Source organism: Boleophthalmus pectinirostris, unplaced genomic scaffold (assembly GCF_026225935.1).
Source record: "Boleophthalmus pectinirostris isolate CB_2022bp ecotype Guang Dong unplaced genomic scaffold, ASM2622593v1 HiC_scaffold_1, whole genome shotgun sequence".
NCBI classification, from domain to species: domain Eukaryota; kingdom Metazoa; phylum Chordata; class Actinopteri; order Gobiiformes; family Gobiidae; genus Boleophthalmus; species Boleophthalmus pectinirostris.
The window spans coordinates 20,277,878-20,303,057 of NW_026570970.1; the positions used below are offsets into that span (position 1 = coordinate 20,277,878).

The 25,180-nt window shown below is 40.9% G+C and overlaps 3 protein-coding genes across 5 annotated transcripts in view; 2 read left to right on the forward strand and 1 right to left on the reverse strand.

Moving 5' to 3' along the window:
* The window catches only part of clybl (citrate lyase beta like), a 64,203-nt gene extending 40,522 nt beyond the window's left edge, over nucleotides 1-23,681 (forward strand). The window contains exons 7-9 of one of the 3 annotated variants that reach the window (XM_055151278.1): nucleotides 1,661-1,785; nucleotides 2,786-2,891; nucleotides 23,663-23,681. In XM_055151278.1, coding sequence (XP_055007253.1) covers nucleotides 1,661-1,785; nucleotides 2,786-2,881 — 221 coding nt within the window. In that variant the 3' untranslated portion in view covers nucleotides 2,882-2,891; nucleotides 23,663-23,681. Of the gene's footprint in view, nucleotides 1-1,660; nucleotides 1,786-2,785; nucleotides 3,269-4,600; nucleotides 5,629-23,662 lie in introns of those variants that run through there. The other 2 variants (XM_055151274.1, XM_020936201.2) reach the window with 2 other exon arrangements.
* Nucleotides 15,841-18,344, reverse strand: zic5 (zic family member 5 (odd-paired homolog, Drosophila)). The gene is made up of 2 exons (XM_020936303.1): nucleotides 17,294-18,344; nucleotides 15,841-16,280 (listed from the first exon to the last, which is right to left on the reverse strand). Exons 1-2 carry the CDS (start codon nucleotides 18,342-18,344, stop codon nucleotides 15,841-15,843), a joined length of 1,491 nt encoding a protein of 496 aa, XP_020791962.1.
* Nucleotides 21,920-24,820, forward strand: zic2a (zic family member 2 (odd-paired homolog, Drosophila), a). Its single transcript, XM_020936281.2, has 3 exons — nucleotides 21,920-22,886; nucleotides 23,663-23,826; nucleotides 23,932-24,820. Exons 1-3 carry the CDS (start codon nucleotides 21,920-21,922, stop codon nucleotides 24,124-24,126), a joined length of 1,326 nt encoding a protein of 441 aa, XP_020791940.1. The 3' UTR covers nucleotides 24,127-24,820.
* The last annotated feature ends 360 nt before the right edge of the window (nucleotides 24,821-25,180 follow it).

Consider the following 25,180-nt stretch of genomic DNA (forward strand, 5'->3'; position numbering starts at 1 on the left):
AATGTAATGTCAGGTGTGTTACAAGGTAGTTGACATAAACTGAGCCACCTCTACACTAGCCCTGTGTGTGTCAGTGTAGCCAGGCAACGCTTCACTGTGAGTGTGTGTCCTGCAGACTGCTTGTAGCTCACCACTGACCGCTGGACATCCTGTTCCCAAATACTTACACCAGGGATGTATCTATTTTGTTTTTATTAATGTAATGTCAGTGCAAGCAATTATATAGTAAAGATACTGTACTGATCATAGTATGCTATGTAAGTATTTAAACCAGTGCATTGCTCTCCTAACCACTACAGACCTTGTAGATTTAGGTAGTGGAACAGCACAGCCAAAATCCTACCTGTGCCGTAATTGACCTTGGCACCACTTAAGCTTTACTGCTCCTATTAGCACTGAGCGCCAAATCACTGGTAAGACATGAGGACACTGTGTTCTGGTCACCGGGCAGATGGGAATGTATACTTGGCAAATATCAAGCTCTATATATTAGTTTGATATTTTTAGACATCCTTAAATTGTGTCTGATGTTTTCACTCCACTATGAAAGCAATACTACAGATTAATGTCAAATCTGTGTCTCCCAAATCCTCTGTTCTGTCACCACATTTCACTTCCGTCCTTCTAGACCTTGCCCATCATTCGTCTGAAAGCACTTTGCTAAATAGCAGTCATCCAATGAGCTCTGGACCCCACATGGCGGGTTTTGATTGGCTGTGGGGCAGGAGTGATGCATTTTGGGAGAACCAATCGCCTGTGACCAAGGGTACCTGAGTAGCCCTGGATGTCTTTTCACTGCTCTGATATCTGACACATAGGACATTCTAAATGCCACAAGCCTCTTTCCCTCTGCTCTGTACAACACATTTGTTGCTGTATATTTAGTAAATTTGAGATGCTGTACACTGTATTGTTTTATGCTGACATTTTGCCTGATTACATTACTATAAAAATGAATTAAGGGATCAACTCCATACATTCCTTGAGTACCTTTTATTTCTTTTTTTAAATATACAGACTGATTTATTATTGATGAGAGGACAAAGCCTGTATTTTTTGAGTCCCTGCTAACTTCACTGAAATAATTTTATAACATTAATTTATCGTTACAATTTTGATCTGACGAATTATGACATTGCCATATGCCCTTATTTCAAACTAGTGTTATAGGTGAACAGGAGGTAAACACTTGGACTCAAGATTTTTTTAAAGGATTTGTTTTTATTTAATAAAATATCCTGAGAGTGTGTGTCCAGCCTTTTATGTCTTATGCAGTGATAAACATATGGTACTTTATATTTAGCAGATTTGTAGCTATTCTTAATATTATTAGATATAGAATATTTGGTTTTATATTATTATTATTATTTATTTTCACATTTAGCTTTAAACATGCATACCAAATCATAATGTGAAGTGCTTAGTGATTTGTTGAATGTGCATGACTGGGCACAGTAATGCTTGAATGGAACGCAGAAAGCCAATGGAGCTCAGTGTTCTACCCGGCAACAGGAAACATCAATATTCTATATAGAACTGCTTTTAGACTGTAAACTTCAGTACTTTATTTCCATGATCCACATCTAAATGACCAAAAAGGAGTACATCCTGGAAATATCTTTTCTCATATTGTGTTTTTTATGTTCTTCTGTCTTGGCAGGAAAACAAGTGATCCATCCAGGGCAGATTGCAGCAGTGCAGGAGGAGTTTTCTCCCAGTCCAGAGAAAGTCCAGTGGGCCACTGAACTCATAGCTGCTTTTGAACAACACCAGAAGGAGGGGAAGGTATTGTACAATATTTTTGTGTACTATAATATTTTCCAGTTGGTGATTAGTGTTTAAAAAGAAATTATTATTTTCCTATTCTGAAAGAAAGTCTAAATGCTCTCTTTACTGTGTGTCAGCATGGCATGATGTCTTTCCCTTCTCTCTAAGTAATCCTTTGTGTGCGCTCTTGCACAGTCCTGTAGTTTTAAAGAATACATACTGTACTCCCTGGGTGATTGCTACAGATTCATTGGAGATAGAAGAGGAAAAGGTTGGAGGTTTTTCGGGGGGTCGGGCAATTAAGTGTCCAATATTATTGTTCCTAATTTAGTGCATGGTTGGACTCTGTGTGTTGATCTCTGTGGGCTATCTGCTGAGGTAATACACAATCTGCCCACAGTTCCCTCCATGCCAGGGCTGCTCTCAGTCAGCACTGCCCGAGGGAATCATCTCCGGCCCAGCCCTCTGCCATTCTCCATGTTTAATGTGTGTGGAGCAGGGAATGAAAGCTGCAGCCTGTAGTCAAGGGCCACATTTTCTTGTCATTACACAAGGCAGGTGCTTGCCTTTTCAAAATCCTGACCTCAAACTTTTGACTCTTTTAACCAATGAATTTTATGAGGTGTAAATCTTTTAAGAAGAGATAAAATAATGTTTTGCAATGCATTTTTCGGTGTATGAATGACATGAACATGCTGTCATCCAGGTAGGGTACATTGCAAAATATTTTTAGAGCAAAACAGCAGTTGACAGAATGCATTTATAAAGTGTATATCTTTTTAATATTCCAAGGTAGAGTCAGTGCCTTTAGATAATCTAAAAGTGTAAATGCAGCTGCATCTAAATTGGGCTGAGTTCTGAGTTGTGTGTATGTATAAAACATTGGCTCAAATTGTGTGTGACTTTTTAAATTCTGTGATGATCTATCAAAATGTCACATATTTATGGTAATTACATTAAATTAATTTAAATATTGACCTTAATTGTCCTTTCTCTTCACTTTGAACTTTTTGTGCAGGGTGCTTTCACATTTCGTGGCAGCATGATCGACATGCCGTCTCTGAAGCAGGCTCAGAACATCATCACATTGTCCACGGCAGTGTCCAGCAAATAAGTGAACTCCGGTGAGAATCAGAACACCTCCTCTGCTTTACCAGAAAACGGACATAGCACTGGCAACTTGGACATGGTGGACTATAAGAATAACATTACCTGATAATGAACAATGTAGTTTTTAAATAATGGGTTCTGAGACTGGTAATCTCCCCTTCATAAACACCATATAAATAAAACTCCTAATAATGGTATGGCTGCCTCGTGTTGCCACTTTCCTTGGACACTTCCAACTGGACGGGACATATGGTAAACAAATACAACCAGCTATACACTCAATCAATATAACTTTTTACACATCAAAGTTGCAATATTTTGTTCAACTACAGCAACTTAAGTCATGACAATATTTCAGATTTATCAATAAACAACAAAGATGCCTAAGTTATCTCCCCTATCTTGTCCCTATAGTTGTTTTTACCCTTGCAGCGTTCCCACAACCTGTCTACTTTTCCAGTATAGACATAGACAAACTTTATTGGTCCACAAGGGAAATTATTTAGACACAGTAGGTCAGACATCACAATATTATTACAATAATGAAGAGCAAAAATATAAATGGTGATGATAATAGTAATAATAAATTAAGAATAAATAGCAAAAATAACAAGAGACTATTGTCAAATAATGCATCCTTATCTAAATGTATATGCACAAGTACAACTTAAATAATACATCTCAGCTATATACAAGAGGCTGGAAGGAGAAACTGCGCAAAGATGAAATAATGATTTACAGGATATAGAGTTATCTGTTACATTAAGGTGAGTTGTGGTACAGTTGTATGAAGTATGGTATGTAGTCCTGTATCTTTCACCGTCTGAGCGAAGCTGCAGGAGTATACCCACTTGTAAATGAGTACAGACTTGACCACTTTGTTGTGTTGTTACAAATAAAGGTACAATAGGGCACTTGTGCGCGCCTGACTTCCACAGACAGTGAAGTGGGTGTGATGTTGGAGTGAGACAGATTAGTGGCCATGTTGCTCCAGCAGACCAGGACTGGCCCTTTGTCTCTGCTGACTGCGGATGGAAGGATAATTGGGGGGGTGTTGAATGGTTAATAGTGCCATTGGTGACCATGGTAATGAAAAGCCCGAGCATGCCTCCCCCTGCGCCCCACCTCAGCCCTCACTGTCCCCCTCGTCCCGCTCGCTCCTACTGTATGATCCATTGTGTCTGGGGCCGGAACTGGAGTTGGGTCCGGGGCAGAATCACGTCACAGTTGCTTTAAATAGGAATATTTTCATGATTTTGACATTTTTAGCCTGTTGTCACAATTTGTTTATTTATTTATTTATTTATTTATTGAATGGGGCATTAAAGAGTAAAAATGCAAACACAATTCACAAAACTGTTAAATTCAATGGCAGCTACACTAACATTAGTTATGAAGAGCTGGATAAATAAGTACTTTTGCACACTTTCCAAATTGTTCCCAGTTAACATTTATAACACGTCCATAATACTTTTATTACCATCACCTACTGGGACAGGCCTTTTAGTGTCTTTTCACAACTTGAGATGTGGTGTCGCCAGATACATATACCAGATATAAATACTGTATATTTTTGCAAAGTAAACATGGTTCAAATATGATTGTGATTTTATTCATTCCCTCATGTTTCGCATTAGTTTATTAATTATACACAACAAAACACTAATGATTTAAAAGGCTTATTCTTAAATTGGATTGCAAATATTCACTCACTCTTCAACAGAGGCTCCCTTGGTGACTTCAACGTTGAGTCCAGAGTTTGATGGCGCTATTTCCTGGGCTGCATGCCACCAAGAGAGGTATTCCCCCCACAGACAGGAAAGCAGATCTCAAAGCAGAGGAAGTTGTGCAAGACTACATACTGTGATTAAGTACAAACTAATAATAGTAATGAGGGTTACAATGCCAAAACATGCCCCTTTAAGGTATCACATGCAGTTGTTGTTATCTTATTGTCACATTTCCTTGCTTCTAAATTCTATATTACATTTCTATTCTGAGAGGAACTGGTTAGAACTCCTCAGTTTCTTCTTAAAGCTCACACCTTATGTAAATACATTTCGCCATTTCCCTCAGAGTGGTAGATAAATTACAATTAACACGATTATAACCTCACTAAATTGTGTCAGGAATCAATTAGGCTGGGAGCGGTGCGTTGCGCAGGGGCCTGTAATGTGTTGCTTGAGATTGCTTTTCATAAGTGATGAGGGGGAGAAGGCACGTATGCAAAACACTGTCAGAGGAAAATTAAAATGAAATGTTTTACATATTTTTCCATTAATCTAAATGAGGCCCGTGTGGCTGGGAGTCTTTTTTTAATTCGCGCCCGGGGATGCCCAATAATAATGACTTGATGTTTTAATAGACTTCTAATGACGATATATGACAAACTAATTGCGCCATAAGAATATTTGAAAGCCATAAAATAGCCTACAACTTCATTGACCACGTAGAGAAGTATACAAAACAATGATTTAAATCGAAGATCCTTTCATATTAATTAATGCTGTTTCAATATTGTATTTCATATGAGCTAAATCAAATTATTTTTTGGACTTAATGTGTTCCAACTTAATGCTGGCTCTTTTATTAACTGTATTTCCGGAAATGTCTTCTCCTTTACGCGCACAATAGAATAAGAGAACTCTACCAAGTTATTGTGGCCTGTCAACGTTATTATTTCCCTTTGAACGTAACTGAATGGGTCTGTTTCATTTTTTAAAATTAAAATATGAATATGTGTCAACTAAATTTGCGTTTTTTTTAAATGATTATTATTATTATTTTATTTTATTTTACGCATGCCATATAATCTGGAAGGTTTGTATTTATTCGCGCTCCTTTTCCCTAAATTGAGATTCGTATTCTTGCACTTTCACATTGAGCGCGGTGGTTTAGTGTGGCAGCCGCCGCGCCCTTTGCTGTCTGTCTATCTGTGCCTCTGTCTGTCCGCCTCTCTGCCTGCATGAGTGATCCACATCATGCGCACATGTGGACCATTACTAACTTCATTTGAGGCGAGCTTTTGTGCTCCGCGTCACCAGACTTCATGGTTGTAATGGTACCTTATTTATCATCATTGCAGCCAACCTTAAAACCCATTCTAAAAAGGCACCTTAGGCTGTTTTATTTGTATTACTCATTCTTTATTATAATTTTATTTGGTCTTAAATCTTGAAAATGTGAATGCGCTTTGCACTGGTACTGTTTTGTAACGAAGATCAGGCCTTGTTATAGGCCATCGTTTACCCCCTATTCTTGTTCCTATTTTTTGAGCTTCTGACTTAAAAATAAAGCCAAAGTCAAAGAATATCCCAGCAAACGATGCCCATATGTACCTGTGTGTATTGAAAGTGTTGTTCTGATACCATAAAAGAGAATTTTACAGGCATATGGCGTAGGTGATTCTACCTTGCGCACTTTCCTCCTGTCTCCCGTCACTGTCCCTCTTTTTAACGGGACTGAGATCAAAGGCGCGGACACATCTACAAACCCACCCGCGCGCGCTTTGTTTGCTGTTGCCAGGAGTGAGGAGGAAGACTGAGGAGTGAGGAGGAAGACGACTGAGGAGCAGGAGGAGGAGCGGCTGACATGGTAATGAGACTTGTTACAGCGCGCGACAAAAAGTCTCCGCAACTTTTTTGGACTTTTTTTTTTTTCCTAGTGTCCATCTGTCGTGACGCTTTTAAAGTTAGTCTGGCTCCAACTTTACTGTGGCCTGGGTGGATTAAATCACTGTGTAATTTGATGAACTTATTTAAAAAATAAATAAACGAAATAGAGATTTTTATATGAAAAATCGTGATGCAGTTTTGGATATTCGAGCCTAAGGTCTAAGCATAAAAGTACGAAATCTGTTTCTACGACGTACGCCATTATGGCTTATCTCTAAAGAAAAACTTAGCCCAGAAAAAAAAAAACACGTTCAAGTTTCACATCAAAAATGTCCCACAGAATGATCTGCTAATTGTTTGCTGTTTTATGGTGACAGAGGCTCCCAGACTACGACACCCACAGACCAATAGAAAGTTTACGCGTCCGGGCACAGACACTTTGAGGTGCAGGGAATAAAGACAGAGAGAGGCTCGTAAAATGCTGCAGGTCGCAGAAATTTGGAGCCGGACAGGGCTCGTAGGGAGCACCGTTCTCACACCTGTCACCAAACACACACTTAAACAATCCCAAAACAAACTAAGATAAAATAAATCATAGGATATTTGGCTAAAATATTATTCCTTCTAACCTCGTCGCGTTTGGGGACTTATCCAAAAACCGCTAAAATAAATAAATAAATAAATAAATAAATAAAAGATAAATAAATAAAAAAGGATTAAATGTATGGTTAGTCTCTTTAAAAAGTAAAACGTGGACATGTCTAAATAATGGTCCTAATTATCCAACATTTTGGGCTTTTTTTTTTTAAACAAATTGTTTATTGTATTTTTATAGTTAACGGTGCCCCTTAATCCTCGGGCCTTCTTCCTGTTCTCCCAATTACGTCTTGGTCCGCCTCTCATTTCTTCATTTTTCCTGCCTTTTTTTTTTTTTTTTTTTTCCTTTTCTTTCTTTGGCGCGGAGCAGGTGGAGGCCGCGCACCTGCACGCACAGCTGCGCGCACCTTGTTATTGCTGCCGCTGCGTGACGCACATATGAGCGCAGCGCACAGCCAACAACACAATCCAGAGACAGTCTCCAAAGGCAGCTTTAGCAGAGGACAGTTAGTGAATAAACCACTCACATATGTAATGGATTATCTTATGAAACGTCTCCGGTTTAAAAAGCGCGTCTTCTCTCAGTTTGCTTGTATTTTGTCATGCTTGTGCGCGACACATTCTAATCCAATTAAAGACGATAACCCTGGACTCACATTATTCTCTCGCCCCTGTCTCCTTAGACTCGCTGACAGCCACTCGTGGTTCAGTGTGAAAGAGAGTCAAGAGCCTCCTCTCTTAATCCTGACCACGACTAGACGTGATTGAAAGACTAAAGTAAGAAAATGCCTCATTGGCTCTAGTCTTATGTGTTTTCTTTGTGCTCGGCTCGGACCTTTTTGTTTGCAATATTCATCACGTGTAAAACTCAGTTGATTTTGTTTTTTGAATAGGGACAATTTATAAAGTAAACATGCCCTTTTTAAATGTTAACATTTGAGCAGAGCTTTTTGATAAAAGTTTCAAAAGAATGCCGTAATTGCACACACCTCTACATTGTAATTGTCTTTGGTCTTACTTTTTCTTTTTTTATACTGCGCATGGAGTCGCAGTAATATATTATAGGTGTAACAAAATGACAGGTAATTGACATTAATCCGCTCGCTCTCAGACTCAGGGGGGATCTAAAGTAAATGGGGATACGGTTAATGAAGCACCACTTGCCCTTTGCATCTCGGTCACAGTGTGCAGCGGGAAGTTTGCAAAACTTCTCTTTTTTGGTTTGACATCGGCCGCTTTCCAGCCATGAGTCTCATAGGCCTAATATGGTGAGATTTATGATCGGGGCATGAGTGGAGAAAGTTTGTGGAAACGAGCGCATTATACAGTGTAAATGATGACTCAGTTTGTTTGCATGACATCTCCAATGGAATAGATGCTTTCCTGAGTGGCTCCAATAAAGCGGCATTACCATGTAGAGTTGCTCATACATGGCCTTGTTATTATGCTTATTAGGATTCACATCGGCGTGTGCTCTCTATAGGAGAGTGACAGACAGGCAGAGGCCAGGTGGGAGAGGTGCACTGCAAGTGAAGGCACTCGTAGCTCTCCTCCGCGCGTGCGGCTACAGGGGCCCGCGTAATGAGGGCACCTATGGGGACCTCCCGGATGGAGAGGTGTCCTGACCTCGCCTCGACCGAGTTCACAATTGGACTACGTCGACACCCACGTCCCCCCTCCTCTCTTTCCCCGAGCAGTGACTGCCAGAGCACCTCGTCAAACCGAGAGTTCAGGAGGGAGCGCGCAACTTTTTGACAACGATAATGATGTGCGTGGTGATGCTGAAAATGTTAGGAGGGGCAGTTGTAGGGAAATAAGGCTTTGAGTGTCTTATTTTTACCTCAGGACCTATTCACTTGTGATGGAAGAGCAGCACGCCAAAAGCCTCCCACTGAAATGATGAATACTTAATCTCCTGGATAGATTTCACCATCCAAGAAACCCTTCTATTCACGGGCTGTAACCACAAGGCAGATATTTTTTATCGAATGTCTTTGCTTTAAACAATTTGAAATCATGCGGATGAATAGAACATGGTCCACAACTCAGTGTGCACGCCTTCCCATGGGGTCATTTGGTTTTTTTTTTTGGTTTCTGCCATAGTAAATATCAAAAACCTTGCATAAAAAATCGCCAAAATCTTTGAAAATTGGAAGAACACTTCAGCAATCAACATTTATGAAACTTTTCACTGTCACTCAAACATTTGAGCAATTTCATGTCAGGAAGAGACAGAATAAAAATGATCTCTTCATTTTCTGCATATTTCCATGAAGCCTGTAGGATTATCTCATGTTCCCATACTTACAGCTCTATGTCCTATCAGTCATTCTAATAAAGGCTCAGCATCTCTTCAGGTTTAGTGTCACAAAGATGGATAAGCTTTGATAGTTTGTGAGGTACACTGTCATTTACAACCGCAAATGTCTGCGATGGGTCAAAAGGTGTTCATCCCCAATGGAGCTGCTCTAATTATACAATTAGTCTTGTGATTGGGATGGTCCGTGGCTAAGTGTCCTGTGGGATACCAGACACATTATGGCTGTCATCAGCATCTTCACAGTGAGGAAAAGAGGCACATTGGACAAATAAGTGTTATGGTCTAAGCAAAGAAACATTTGGAAAAGGTGCTTTCATTGATAATATCAGATTTTATATCCTCCATTTTGATGAAACTGATTAATGACAACTTGACCTTGCATGTGCACACAATAAAATGTTGAGCAAAAATTGAGAAACACTTGGTGGCGCTCTCTATATTTGGAACCATGATTCTGAACTGGAACTAGTGCATTTTCAAAATAATTGTTTCCAGCTCTTGATATGTTATAATGTTTTTGTGTAAATTCAAGTGGGCTTTGAATCCCACGGTCCCCCCATAAGGCTCATGGACACAAGTGTAGGGCATCTATGCATTTAATCATTCGTATCATTCACTCCATATGCTTCCTGTAGGCCCATTGGAAGACCCACTTTCAAGTCATGTCTCTTTGCCTATCCAGCCATAATTCCTTTCTGGCTTATCCTCGGAAACATCAAACAGCGATATTTCGGTGTGCTGTGCGTTGCCATATCTGTTATTGTCAAACCTTAAATGTGGAATGGCCTTGTGATGTTCCTGGTTGCACACAGACCACTCCATAATGTCCAAAGGAGGTCTTGGGGTTGTGCATGGATGAGGAGGCCACAGTCCCACCACAGTTAAGTATATTTACTGTTGGTGCACTGTCTTATCACGTTGGATTAGAGCTCCTACAGTGAGACTAGAAGCTGGGGATGATTGGTTACAAACTTTTGCCATAATGGAGACGCAGGTACATTTGAAGACCTTCAGATGTTGCCTTATCTTTTGTGAACACATATTGTCTTTTCATTTTTTTTTTTTTTTCCATTTTTTTTCAAAGTCCATCTGGCTCCTGCCTTTCACCTAACCCTGACCTCACCAATTCACCACTGCTTCCCAAGGAGAGCCGATCCACCAACTCCCCGACTGTGGTAGAATGATTTCTCCTCAGCTCTTAAATGCTGACCTTTTGGCAACAAAACAGGGTGCATTTGAGGCCAGGCGTCTGATGTGGCAAGCACTCTGCACGTTCTATTTGGTGCGGATTCTTATCTCAGGGCACAATAGGCAGTGGTAGAAGATATCCTGATGGATGCCATATGTCTTAATGTCACAATTGTACGGTTATGTTGGACATTTGTAGTGTATGGGTCTTATATGTAACTTTTCTGGTTCAGGGACTGCCACCTGGGAATGTTCCACAGTATAGCTTGTCTTTTTTATAAACTCTTTTATGTATTCAGTTACAGGTGTTTTTATTGCTAGAAATTTGTTGAAAAATATGCAGGGTCACTTCTTTATGCTCTTGTATTTAAGTTGATTGTCCAACCATGATCCTTTGGCATACGAAACATTAAGTTACAGAAGACCATGTTTATTTATCCCTTTCACAGCTAGAATCTTTGGAGCAGTGGCACAAATTCAAATGCTGTCCTCTCAAAAGTCCATTTGTTACTCTTCGATAAAATATTGACTTCTTCATTTCACCTTGTCCCGCAGTCAGTCCCAGTCCAGTTCCCAAGTACACTGAAGCTTACATCCTGCATTTAGAGCCTTTTAGGAAAGCCCTGTCATTGAAAGTGAATAGTGAGTAGCTACCGCTTATGTCGTTTTTAGTGTGTGTCCAGCGATATAGCCCAGGTAGCAGGGCCCGGCTCACGTGGTTGTCCATGGATGACCTTGCTCCCCTCACCTACCCTACTGCCTTGGAGTGGCTCCCAATCCCGGGATGGGGTTTTTGGATCAGAACCAAGTCTCTTCCCCCACAGATGTTACTGAGCCACCCAATATTATGTCAGTTTGTGAGGGATGTAGTGTTGTATATGTGTGGCAAATTGATTTCCTGAAACATTTTGAATGAACTTGACTTTGTGTGTTATGTAAAGCTTTTATGGATCTTATGATCTTTCTTACACAACATACTGTTTGGAGAGCCCTGCCTCAGCACACCCTATTTACTTACTGAAACTTAATTTATATTTAACTAATATGCTAATTTCTTGAGTAAGTTCGTGAAGAGAAAAATACTAACTCCAAAAAGTAACACACAGACAAAACAAAAAATAAATAAATAAACTTATCCCATTACTAATTCTTCAGCAGTTTTATTTTTTCACAATTCACATGTGACTAGATCATGAATCCAAATAAACTGTGTTGCAACCACATATCGGATTATTTTTGCTATTTAATTTATTCTGATGTATAATTAATAATTCTACGTACATTCAAATATTCAAAACATTTACAGGCGCCCTCGGTTACACATCATTATACATATAACATACTGTTTGTTGTCTTGGAGTTGTGACATGCTCAGGTGGTAATTGATTTAATGAAGATCCTATGAAAGTAAAAGCACGTACAGGTCAGCGGAGTGACTCCCCTGCGCGCCTATTGTCAGATGTATTACTCTCTGGGCTCCACGGGGAAAGACATCGGGGCTAATAGGTGAACGTGCCAGAGCGCCGTGTTCAGTCCCCTCCAAAACGGGACAGGAAAAGTCTGCTCCAATTTCACCAAAAAGTCGTGTTTTGAAATGTATCCAGTACCTTCCAGCACAGACAAGTAAACGACCTAAAACACTCGTTAGCAGACTTACGGTTTTCCTCACGAATGAAGTGACATCCAAAGTAACCGGTTGCGCACGGACTTGTAGGCACAGTCCAACTCCATGGTGAAACTTTAGATGGGCAGCCAGGTAGGACGGCTTTGGGATAAGGAAAAAAAGTTGGCAAGACGCCTGGTAAGAAATGTGGGCCGTTGAGACTGGTGTGTTTGTAAGAGATGTGGCGGAAATTATAAACACATCATTAGTTTAAATAGACAAGAAACACGTAAAGGTTACAGCCCTTTGCTTTGTAGTGTAACTTCCCTCTTTAAAACTGGCATGACATGTTTTAATTCCTTTTTATGTATAAATTCATTTTCATTCTCCTATGCCTGGACAGTTGTATTCTTGTGGTCACTGAGAATGTCAGTTTCCAAATTATTAACAGATCTGTACTCTCTCTGCGTTAATAAAAATAAATAAAATAAAAGGTTTGCGAGTAGTTTATTTTCAGCATGTTAATCATTCTCTGTTCTGCGGCATTAATTGGCAGTGAGGCTGTGCTGTTAGAACTTTATTCAATTATCTATTAACAACAATGGTCTCTTTTTGGTTCATGTTTTGGAACCTTTTGACTTGGACTCCCGGTACGGTCTTTCCAAATACAGGCTTCTTCTTACATCGCAGAAGCCTCTCATCTTTCTGTGGTTTCTTGGATTCGGTAAGTTGCAATCAAGGCGTTTTTATCATCGTTACTGTCGCGGTTTTTGACGCAGGTGCACGGATCAAATGACCTGTTGTCCACGCTCCTTCTCCTTAACTTCTGGCTTCTATAACGAGACTATTTTGTGCGCAGTGCTGGCGCCATTCAGGAGATGGATAAAGCTTGTAAAGTCTGACAAGACAGCGTTTGTTTTGCCTTTACGCTCGTCTGAGAAATTATCTTTCACCCTTCTGAAAAAAAACGTGCACAATTGAGAAGCGGTGGCCGTGTTCTCACTGCCGACTTCTGGCTTTGTCCCTTCTAAAGTGGCGTCTGTGTGTCTGACTCTGCCAGTTACTGATTTGCAGGCAGTATGTTAAGGTGGCCCATGTAAGTGATTTCCACGGGCATCCCACTAAAGGAGAACAAATCGCTGACAAAGGAGCGCCTTTCCCATTCAGCTGCGTCGTTAGGACAACCAAAAAGTATTCTTCAGATAATAAGTTCTACTTCAAAGCGTTTCCCAGTGAAGGGTGACTGCTTCACTCCTTTTATTAAGTCCGCCTCTTTTCTAACGCCCAAGGAACTGTCCTCTGGTTATTTTTCATCATGTTTATTTTGTAGCATTCATTGAGCTCTTGTTTCCAAACAGGACTTACAAGAGCCGAGTCTTCGAGGCCCTTAGTGTTATAAAAGTCCACAGAAGAAAGGCTGAGCGGAGGCCGCGAGTGCACGTGAATGAAGGGTTTGATGAAGTGACGAGGAAAGCAGAACCTGAGCTCAAGATAAACAGTGCTCTATTATTATTTGAACCTTTTATACAGTGGACTGTAATATTTTACATGTCCATTCAAAGTGTGCATAAAAGGGGCATTACGCAGCCATCCACATAGTCTCATATATATTTTTAATAATAAAATGTTTATGTATGCTGGTTTATATTTTATAGTTTCCTCGTGCTTTGATTCTCCTAAATGTAGTGGCACATTGTGGCTTTTCCAACAAGACATGCTTCCAAATCGAGCGTCTCCCCAATTGCTATAGAAAAGCTAACTTACCATGAAGAGTGTTCCTCTATTTTCTCTGAGTCTCTTTGATGTGGTGCAAGACTCGCGTTGGTCAATTTTCATTCTATAGGCTGGACAGCAAGATTTTTAATGGATGGAATAGAAAGGCGGCTTGTTTTAAAGGCTCTATACAAGGTCCTCCTTATTGTCACGTATCTTTTTATCTTTTATTTGGCCTTTGAATGATCCATGCCTCAGCACCGCTTTGTGTTTCTCCCGCTTCACAGGGCCTACAAGTTTTTGACTCAATAATAAACACAGAGTTGGGCCGAACAGGCCCTTAGACTGGTCAAATGTGGACATAAATAGTAGAAATACTAAAAAAAAAAAAATTTTTTTTTTTGTCATAATATTATAAAACGTTGCATTTACAACACATTCAGTGCATTAATTTAAAAGTATGATAAAATCACACTGGTGATTGCCATATTGTATTCTGAGTTTTATTATTAAAATTTACCATTATTTTTGTGGGAAATTAAAATCGAACACAATTTTTGCACACTTATCCACATCCTTGTTTTTTTAAGCACCATGCACCTCAAAGAATGAAACCACTACAAAAAGGCATGCCTGAAAAGGAATGGAATGTTCACATGAATCTGCCTATTCAAATAAATGCTCTTTACCCACATATAACAATTATAAAAAATAATCCAGTACTTTGATGGACATTAACAATAATATTAATGAATAAAACATCATACTACCATAATCACCAGAATGGTTATTATTATTCTTTGGTGTTTCTGTAATTCCAGTACAACAATAATTATTACCAGCAAATAAATTACATTGTACAAAACAAAACAAAAAAAATCTTCAAATGAATAAAACTACACAAACATTCAGAAGCCTTAGTACAGTTACATATATACAAATCAGGGTTTAAGTCTGTGATGTGGGCTTTTAGGGTCTCCAGGGACTCAACACTTAAATCAGCGTGTGTTTTTGCATAAAATATAATCTTAAATAGTTCTTAAATATTACAAAATTCCTTCCAAACACATGTATTGTATAAATCTGAAAAGATAATTCACAAACCCTAAATCCCATAATCTCTTCTTTTGTACCACTGTTGAAACACACATTTTAATAAAAAGCATAAAAAGATGCCGGCTGCTTGGCCACTTGTAACAAAGTGAGTTTGCCCTTGTGTCTGGAAAATGACAGTGATTGATCATGGGCCAGTTATGAATCTGCACAGGGATGATGAGAGGTCATTCCGACAATGGCACTGGAGCGCACCAGTTGAATCTTAATATTTTACACAAATATGAAAATAATTGAAATTTGATATTAAACTGTGTTCGCTGTGACACCCTATATGGTCCCTTAGACAGATGCTTTAAACATTTCATAGTACAAGAATCTCCCTCTTTTGGTTCAAATAAAGCACTTAAGGCGGTATCATTTTTTAATTGAATTTTTCATACTTAAGGCTGAAATATCTCAAAACATTCTCATTGGGTTTTATTCATTCTAAATGCAAGTCTGTTGGTCTTTTTAAAATAATTGCTTCTTTTAGCCTTGTTCATCTTGAACATAAAGGGGAGTATAATGTTCTTATGTCAAAATGTATAGCATTAAACTACAAAATATGCTTATCTTTTAGCTCTCTTTTCTTAGTCCTGACGATAATAATGCCCCTAAATCACAAAATCACGACAAGAGAAGAGCACTAAGGGGGGAAATATACTTCACCTGTTTAGTTTTGACTACATTTTAGTCAGTATCTAAAATGAACTGAGTGCTTTTAGGGAGGGATATCCCAAGTGCTATAGGAAGCCACAGTGGACTTGATACTGTATGGATGAAGAGCTGATAAACACATACAGGCACAGTCACGTGGTTGTAAACAAACAGCGTCACAGCATCGTCCGGGGGTCGGAGTTTCTGAAGGAGTCCTCATCGTCTGACTCTGACGTGGGCACGTCGCTGGAGGGCGTGTGCATGTGATTGGGACCCCCGCTTCCTTGGCACACGTACCACTCGTTTAAGTTGGTCACCTGGGGAGAGAGGTTCGACGAGCGGTTCCGGTGCGTATCTGAAGGCGATAACGGGTCGCCCAGGGTGTTGGTGGATGCAGAGATGTACGGCGTGCCAGTGGACGCGGGAGGTGGAGATTTGCAGTGCACTTTCATGTGCTTGCGCAGGGAGCTCGGGTGTGTGTAGGACTTGTCACAGCCGCGCACTTTACAGTAGTAAGGCTTATCGCTGGTGTGCACGTGAGAATGCTTCTTCCGGTCGCTGCTGTTTGCAAATTTTCTGTCACATCCATCGAATTCACACTTGAAGGGCTTCTCTCCTGATAGGGGAATACAAAGAAAAATAACTATACAAATCAGTCAGGAGCCTATGGTAGTAACCAAATAATAATATATGAACCTCTTGTCACAAATCAGAGTTCTTCTTCTTCTAGGTAATTAGGTAATTTTGCCTTTTATAGTTGATATTATTAATAATTATAATTTAAAAAGTCTAACTTTTAAGCACGAGTTAATCACCTGTCAAAAAATAACAAACAGCCTAAACTATTTTCAATTAGCCCACTCACACCTTTGAGTGTACACTACGATGCTCCATACAGTTAATTACACGATGCAGCACTTTTTTCTTCCTCCGCTGGGGCTCCATCTCAGTTTAGTCGTCCACACTCACTCCCACTTGTCCAAAGCATTTTCATGTGTGAACACGTGTAACATGCCTTAAGGCCCTGTGGTTACATGTAGACTGTGTCTGTCTGGATATGAGGGGAGTACAAGCAGGAGGGGCTGCGCTCTGGAGACCACCAGAGCACGTTTAGTCATTACCCAAAACATGTTACTTGCCAGGGAAACAAATGTGATTTTATTTTAAAGGTGGGCTATTCCTCAAACATAACACAAGTCTGCATTATAGACTAAATACGCGCAAGTTATGTATATAAAAAAAAAAAAAATCATTCAAACATGTTAATAGTGTAAAACAAAAGCACAATATGAAATGTTATGCTAAAACTTGACTACGGGCCTACTTGACTGTTATAGTCTAAACTATGATATTAAATGAGTAAATACTTTCTGTCAGAGGAAAGTGCAACATTTTTTACGTGCCATTTCTTTTCCTTGTGCCACGCGTAGTGTTCCATGTGTACTGTCACTGTCATAAAAACTAACACCATGTATACACATGCTCAAGTAATGTTTACTTAGCAATTAAACCTTTCAATGTTGTATGCAAACAATATTGTGCACTTGTATCAAACTTCTCTCAACTTTTATAACACGATTATTAATGCAATTTATTTTATGCAATTATTTTTAGTACATGTTTACAGACCTGTGTGGGTCCTCTTGTGAATCTTTAAATTCTCCGAACGCGCGAACACTTTTCCACAGCCGGGGAACGGGCAAGGGAATGGCTTCTCTCCCGTGTGAACTCGTATGTGATTTATAAGTTTATACTTTGCTTTGAACGCTTTTCCTTCTCGGGGACATTCCTCCCAAAAACACACATGGATACTCTGCTCAGGACCACCGACGTGCTCTACCGTTACATGGTTTACTAGTTCGTGCATGGTGCTGTACGTCTTGGAGCAGGGCTTCTTGGGACTCTGTGCGTCCTGGTCGATCCACTTACAGATGAGCTCTTGTTTGATGGGCTGCCGCATGTAACGTAGAAACGCGCCTGCAGCTGCTGCGTGAGGAGTGGATGCGATGTTAAGATTCATGGAGTTGTACGTGTGTAGAGAGGAAGGTCCATAGTGCTCCGGCCTATGCGCGCTGAAGTGATCCGGCCTTGGATAGATGTCTGCCGGCAAGCCCAAACGCATCTGACCGTTGAGACCATGGTGATGGTGGGCACCTGGGGACCCCTGCTCATGGAGTCCAGTAAAAAGGCTGCCACTGTCTGCGTGCCCGTACGCACCTGTTGGGGAAATGAACATGCCATGGTGATGTGGGGAGGAGGCGGAACTATGCTGGTCGCCAAGCGCGTGCATAGCAGAGGCTGAGAGTTCTCTCCTGAGGATGAAGTCCCTGCTGCTCGAGTAGCCTGAGTGGGGGTGGTGGGCCACGGGGAAACCGACCGTGTGCGTCGCGTTCTGTGTCGCGGTCTGGGCTTCAGGATGGTGCTGGTGGTGGCTCTGGATGTGCTGAGACGGGCTAAGTTTCAGAGCGTTTGTCTGTGCCATGTGCTCGGGTCCAAATGGAGTGAGCGCCACTCCGGGGTCGTTGGCCAGCTCCCCAGGGTGGAGGTGGGCATGGTGGGAGAGAGGGTGATGCCCCCCTAGCCCCGGGAAGCCTGTCATATTCTGATGAGGAAGGGCTTGAGTCGCTGCCAAATCCGCTAATCTTATCGTTGGATTCCTCTTGCTTAAAGGGGGTTCCATAACTACTCTGACAAGTCCATCCGCACTCCGCGATATTGTTTTTACACCACACCTGACTCTCTAAAACATTAGGGGAATATGTATATAAGGGCCTATAACTTCTTATGTCCGGCTTCTAACTCTGCTTGCTCCTTTCCCCACTCTGTCCTCAAGCGATTGGCAGAACATACAACAGTTGGAGCACACAGTGGGGAATACAGTTTAGAAATGGCACTGCGGGTATTGGACGGATTTTGGTGACTGGCAGTTAGGAGAACGAAGCGATTGGCTGTCGTTCAGCGCAGGGGCTCAGCAGGGTTCCGCCCCCTCACTCTCTTTATCGCTGTCGACTCCAAAAAGTTGTACTCTACAAAGTTGCCAGCGGATCTGTTTTCATCTCTCCGCGCCTTTGTGTGCGTTTACTCCTGGACCACTAATGTCAATGTGTTTATGGGACGATTACGCCCAAAATTTCTTGAGTCCTGGCTCGGTTCGTCCAATCAGCATTTGAAGTCACCATATGTGGAGAAAACTGAACCGTCCTGTCCCAGAGACCGATCTGGCTGCAGTGATAGCGGTAGATGTGTCAGAGGCGCCACGTTTAGTTATTTAATTTACCTTTCAGACTAACAAGCGTTTCAAATAGCGGTGCGTTAAGACAAAGTAAGTGTAAAGTCACACACGTGTAAAAAGCGACTACTTTTTAAAATAAACAACACGCACTGTTTAGGATCTTTGCGCTAAATACGGAGCTGTTTTGCATTTTGGGGGGAGACGACACAGATGTGATCTGCAGATATATACAGTATTGTTTTGTGATAAATAAGTGCTTGACGTTATTTAGCGAAAGTTTACTTTTTGTCTGTTGATTCTATTGAACTTATGTAGAGTCAAACTATAATAAAGGCTATTGTTAAAAATAATAATAATAAAATAAAATTGCCTGAGTAATTTGTAAAATATAGTGTATGATTAAGTAGTCTATTTTGTATTTTGGAGAATAAAAAATACCAGGAATGAAAATTTAAAAAAAGACTGAAAAAGATAAACATGGTCCATCAGCTGCTTTCCACATGTAGTAGGATCAGTATTTTTATTTTGTAGTTTCGGTTGGGTGACCATGGACCAGTTGGTAATTGTTAAATTTTACGCAACTTAAATTGTTGTGTTTTTTGTAAACACGTTATTTAGGAATTAATCAACACAATAAAATAAATTAATAAATACAATAGCATAACTTATCTGGAAAACACTGGGTTATTGCCTTGAATTTCCACTTCCAGAGTCAAACGGAAGCCGACCTGTTCCCTCCTTCTTCCACTCTCGCTGCCTCCTCTTTAAAACAAAAGCGCTTTGTCATAAACGGACTTATTTTACCAAGAGGAGTCAAGGGGGCAACATATGTGGTCTTAATGGGTCGGAGGTCAAACATCCATGAAACACAAGGTCATGAAATGGGCACAAGTAAAAGTTGTGGTGTGTCAACATATTGATACTGTCACATAACAGAGAGAAAGATATAAACGACTCTTGGCCCCTAAGATTGTCTGCAGGCAGAGTGTGACCAGCGCTCCTCACTCCATTGATAACCACTTCCCACATTCACTGCCAGCTTTATGGTTCATATAGTGATTTGTGTTACATGCCTGGGCTATATATCAGCCTATATTTCCTGTGTAAAACCTGTTGAAATGGTCTTTGGGGATAGCACAGCCCCTTTCTTCTACATGCTGAAGGGACAACGCATGCGTCCCCATGTATGAGATTTTTTTCTCATGTTTTAAATTTCCCTTTCGCTTCACTATGCTATCCACTGAAGGTTTTGTGGTTTTGCAAAGAAATAAAGAACTTCTTATATGAGGTCGGTAGACGTGACTTTGAACTTGGATCAGCTCCTGCGCTTCCTGTGGTGCAGTTTGAAATAGACTTGGGGGAATGGCACGCACACACACAGATGCACGTTACGCATAACGCAGAGCCCCACACAATCCGAGCTAACGCAAGACATTAAACAAAGTTTGAAAACGTTGCCCATTTGTCTTGCGTTAGTCAAGTGGCATAGGAGAAGGAATGGGACTTGACTGGTGGCGTGAGTAAAATGTAAGTAAACCTTTTGTGCTAAATAAAAAACAACAATTGGAAAATGTGTTGGCTAGGCCTAGTCTGACCATGTAAACGCTGTGCTGGTGAAAATTTAAGTAGACAAAATAATTATGTGCCTAATTTCATTTCAATAACATTATTTATACATGACAAAATGTGTCGGGGTATGCCTTGCGTTCAAAAAAGGGTTTTGTGTGTGCTGTATGGTTAACCAACACAAATGTATTCCATGCGCCTGCCACCGCCATACCGTGTTTCTTAATTGGTGTGGTGATTTTCGAGAACCACCAAAGAAGCACAACCAGTAACATATGGAACCATTAAAGACTGCATGTACAGTGCGGCGTGAGCACCTCTTAAGGCCCAGATGTGGCTCTACAACTGCTCCAAACCCCCAGCCAAGCCGTTAAGATTTACAGCATTTGGACAAAACTAATATATATGCAGGGGCAGTTAAATTATATCATTTTCAAAACTATGTCTTCTTTGATTGAATACACTTGGGAAAATAAACTCTAGAATACAAAATACTTGATGAGTCTCTGAAAGCTTACATAGTCGAGGCAGTCTAATTTTATGTAGCCTATCCTAAAGGCGTCATCTAATTACCAAGTGTTTGTGTACAAGCCTATTGTTATAGCCTATTTAGAGTTAGTTATGTTGTGCGCATGTGTGTAGGTGTAAGGATTTACTGCATTTCTTCTAGACCTATCTCTTTGGTCCAACGTCTTAATTTTATTTTATCGTGAGAAATAATTACACATTTGTAAATTATGAATTGTTCAGTAGGCCTATGTCCTATTTCTGTGTCCAAAGTCAATAAAAGTCACATTCTATTCTACGCAAGTTGGGGCGTACGTGACACCAAATACAAAATAAACACTCTTGTCTCTCGTACTGATCCTTTCTCCTGTAGCCTATTCCCCCAAACCTTCTCCTAAAAGTAGGCGGTAATTATTAGTGGAAAATGGCGTTGCACTATTAAATCGTCCCAGCGCAACTAGCCATTGGCCGGGCGCGAGGGATTGATGAGATCCGTTAGCCAATCAGAACGCGGGATGCGAGTGGAGGGGCTCCAGTTAAAGGGGGCGGAAGAAGAGGTAGAGTCAGTCCACGGAGAAAGAGGGACCCTCTACGATAAACACTGCGAGCTACAGAAATATATAGCCATCGGAAGAGCAACGTTTGAGATGCTCCAGCTGCTCTTTGGCGAAGGACACCTAGTAAGATAATTAATTCATTTAGTGCTTTTTAACCAAGGAGCAGTGGACACAAGGAAAGTCTGTCTTGTTGTTTGGATTTTTTCTTAGTCTGACGTTAAAGTCGCATTTATTTTTATTTTCTTCATGCGCGGACCACTGTTTTGACGCACGCCTGATGCTGGTTAAAAGGCTGGAAGTAAAGGCGTTGCTTATCAGCACCGTGTGATTTCTCGGTTTAAAACTTTCCACTGAACTGAATTAAAGGAAAGTCGATTTTGTGAGAGTGCAGTCATGTTGCTGGACGCTGGTCACCAGTTTCCCGGACTGGGAGTGAGTTCGTTTGCAAGGCATCACTCCGCGAGCGACATGCAGGACAGAGACTTGGGTTTGGCTCAGAACAGCTTTGTAGACTCGGCACACATGGGTGCCTTTAAACTCAACCACGACCTCTCCCCGGGACAGAGCTCTGCGTTCAGCAGCCAGGCGCCCGGTTACCCCGCTGCGGCTCTGGGCGCGCACGCTCATGTCACGTCTTATGCTAGCTCCCCTTTCAACTCAACCAGGGACTTTCTGTTTCGCAGCCGCGGCTTTGGAGAATCCTCTCCGGCAAGCGGCCAGCACACTATTTTTGGCCCCACGGCGGGATCCCTACATCACTCCCACTCAGACACTCAAGGCCACATTCTGTTCCCCGGGATCCACGACCAACACGGCACCCACGGATCCCCCAATGTGCTCAACGGCCAAATGCGCCTCGGACTACCCGGCGAAGTGTTCGGACGCTCTGACCAGTACCACCAGGTGTCCAGTCCGCGGACCGACCCCTACTCCGCCGCTCAGCTTCACAACCAGTACGGCTCCATGAATATGAACATGGGTATGAACATGGCAGCACACCACCCCGGTGCCTTCTTCCGCTACATGAGGCAACAGTGCATCAAGCAGGAGCTCATCTGTAAGTGGATCGACCCCGAGCAGCTGAGCAACCCCAAGAAGTGCTGCAACAAAACTTTTAGCACCATGCACGAGCTGGTTACGCACGTCTCTGTTGAGCACGTTGGCGGACCCGAGCAAACGAACCATATCTGCTTCTGGGAAGAATGCTCACGAGAAAGCAAGCCTTTCAAGGCCAAATACAAACTGGTTAATCACATTCGGGTCCACACGGGCGAAAAGCCGTTCCCGTGTCCGTTCCCCGGCTGTGGAAAGGTGTTCGCTCGCTCCGAAAACTTGAAGATCCACAAACGAACGCATACAGGTAAAACGACAACCATTATACATATACATTTACTGTAATTAATGCATTAGGTCATGTTTTATAATGAGGCTAACGTGGGTTGTCTAGAACACGTTAATAATTATTAGATTATTTTATTTGCTAAAGTAACAATATTTTCCAAGGTATCAAAATGCATACGTGGGAAATTGTAATTACGCACCATGTTGATATTACGTATTTGTACCATAGATACATTTACATGGATTCCATGTATTGTGTAAAGTTTGGAATGAGGTCAAATATGACACAGGGACAATGCAGGCCAAACGATCCAGGAATCTTTAGTTATTCTAATTTTTATCCCAACTTTTCCCTCTAGAAATTCACTTCATTTGCATTGCATGGCATTTGCAATTCATGCATGCCTTAGAGTCCTCTGTTGTGTTGTAGATCCTCTGCCCGCACTGTTTATGCGTGCCTTTTGTTTTTCATGGTGCGTTTTCCCCCCTCTTGAATGGGAGCTTATAAGGTGCTAGACAGGGCCATTACCAAGCTTTCACATTTGGACTTGTATTTTCTTGGGGGACAGACTGGCGGTGCCATGCCATGAAAATGGTCAGGTGTTAATTAGATTTTTATTGTCTATTTTAGCAAATGGTGTGGGGTTTGAGGGATGAACTTATGTCCGAAGTTTTCCATAAAATATAATTTAAGTCTGTTTAGCCTACTTCTTATTAAATATTGTTTACTTGGAAATGTTTCTTTGAGAATGGGTGAATATCTGTGTTAACATGGTCTCCTTTGCCTTGCTACAGGAGAGAAGCCTTTCCAGTGTGAGTTTGAAGGCTGTGACAGGCGGTTTGCAAACAGCAGCGACAGAAAGAAGCACATGCACGTGCACACTTCAGACAAGCCATATCTCTGCAAGATGTGTGACAAGTCCTACACACACCCCAGCTCGCTACGGAAACACATGAAGGTAAATAGCCTTTACTTCTTCTGTCTCAGTTGTTGTTTTAAGTAATCACACTAAATCCAATTTCCAATGCAATCTGATCTAATGTATTTCTTTAATCTATTCCAGGTTCATGAATCCTCTCCACCCGGCTCAGACTCGTCCCCAGCTGGCAGCTCTGGTTATGAGTCGTCCACCCCCCCAGGCCTAGTGTCCCCCACCACAGAGACCCAGAGCAACACAACCCTGTCCCCTGCCTCAGTCGTGCACAACTCCAGTGGACACAGCACCCTCTCCTCCAATTTCAGTGAGTGGTACGTGTAGGACTCTGGCTTGAGCCGAAGCCACACACACTCTTTAAAACAAACACAGAAAAGCACTGGACCATCCTGCACGAAAATGGAACACGTGCACGTGAGAGGCACACAAATTTTGTTTATTTTGTATTTTATTATAAGTCTCCTCATGTGAGGGGGTTAATCAGAGGAAATATGTATCATATAGTGAATAATGTAAATAAAATTGGAAAAGCCCACTTGCCCATTGGTTGTGATAGTTTGTCTGTCCTTGGTGTAGATGTCCCTTCAATGGTAGCTATTTCTCTATTTCCAACTTCTAGTGCACATATTCCGATAACGCTGTATCATGTTGAATATTGTGATCTTAAGGCAAACTGATTGTACTATGCTAAACATCTATGAACTGCAGAGTGCCAAAGTTAACATGGAACTGGAACAGACCACAATATATTGCTTGTGAATGTACATTTGTTTTTATTTAGTTCGGGCTTAACTTGTGATGTTTTGTGCTTTGCAAGTTTTGAATTGTGAATACTATCTGGAAGGAAAATAAACGTTGTGCCGTTGGGTTTTCTGTAACTACATTCTTCCTGTTGTAAATACCAACTGCCATATTTATCCATTTGTAATTAAATTATGCTATTTACTTGCTACAGATAAAACAGTATTTATAAAGAATGTTTCTTTACTATAAATATGTACATTTACGAGCTTAACATGGGCAGTTGTTTTCGATTTAATGTGCTTTTGTTCAAAGTTTTAAGAGGTGTCCTTCCTAATTGTGATAAAAATTTTACTGCATACGAATATAATAAAATGTGTTGCAAGTATAAACATGTATTCTAGTGGTTATTTTGAAATGGCTGGTGGTCGGTTAAAAATGTAAAGCCGTATTGCGCAATTTAGTTTATAGAGTAACACAACTGAATATGACACTAAAAAATGATGCAAATAAAATAGAAACAGGGTGAAATATTGTGGCTGTATTTAATAATAATAATAATATAATATTGCATTTAAAAAAAAAAATATCAGTTCTCTAGACTGTCCCACTCACAGCTCCACCAACAAAGTGAACT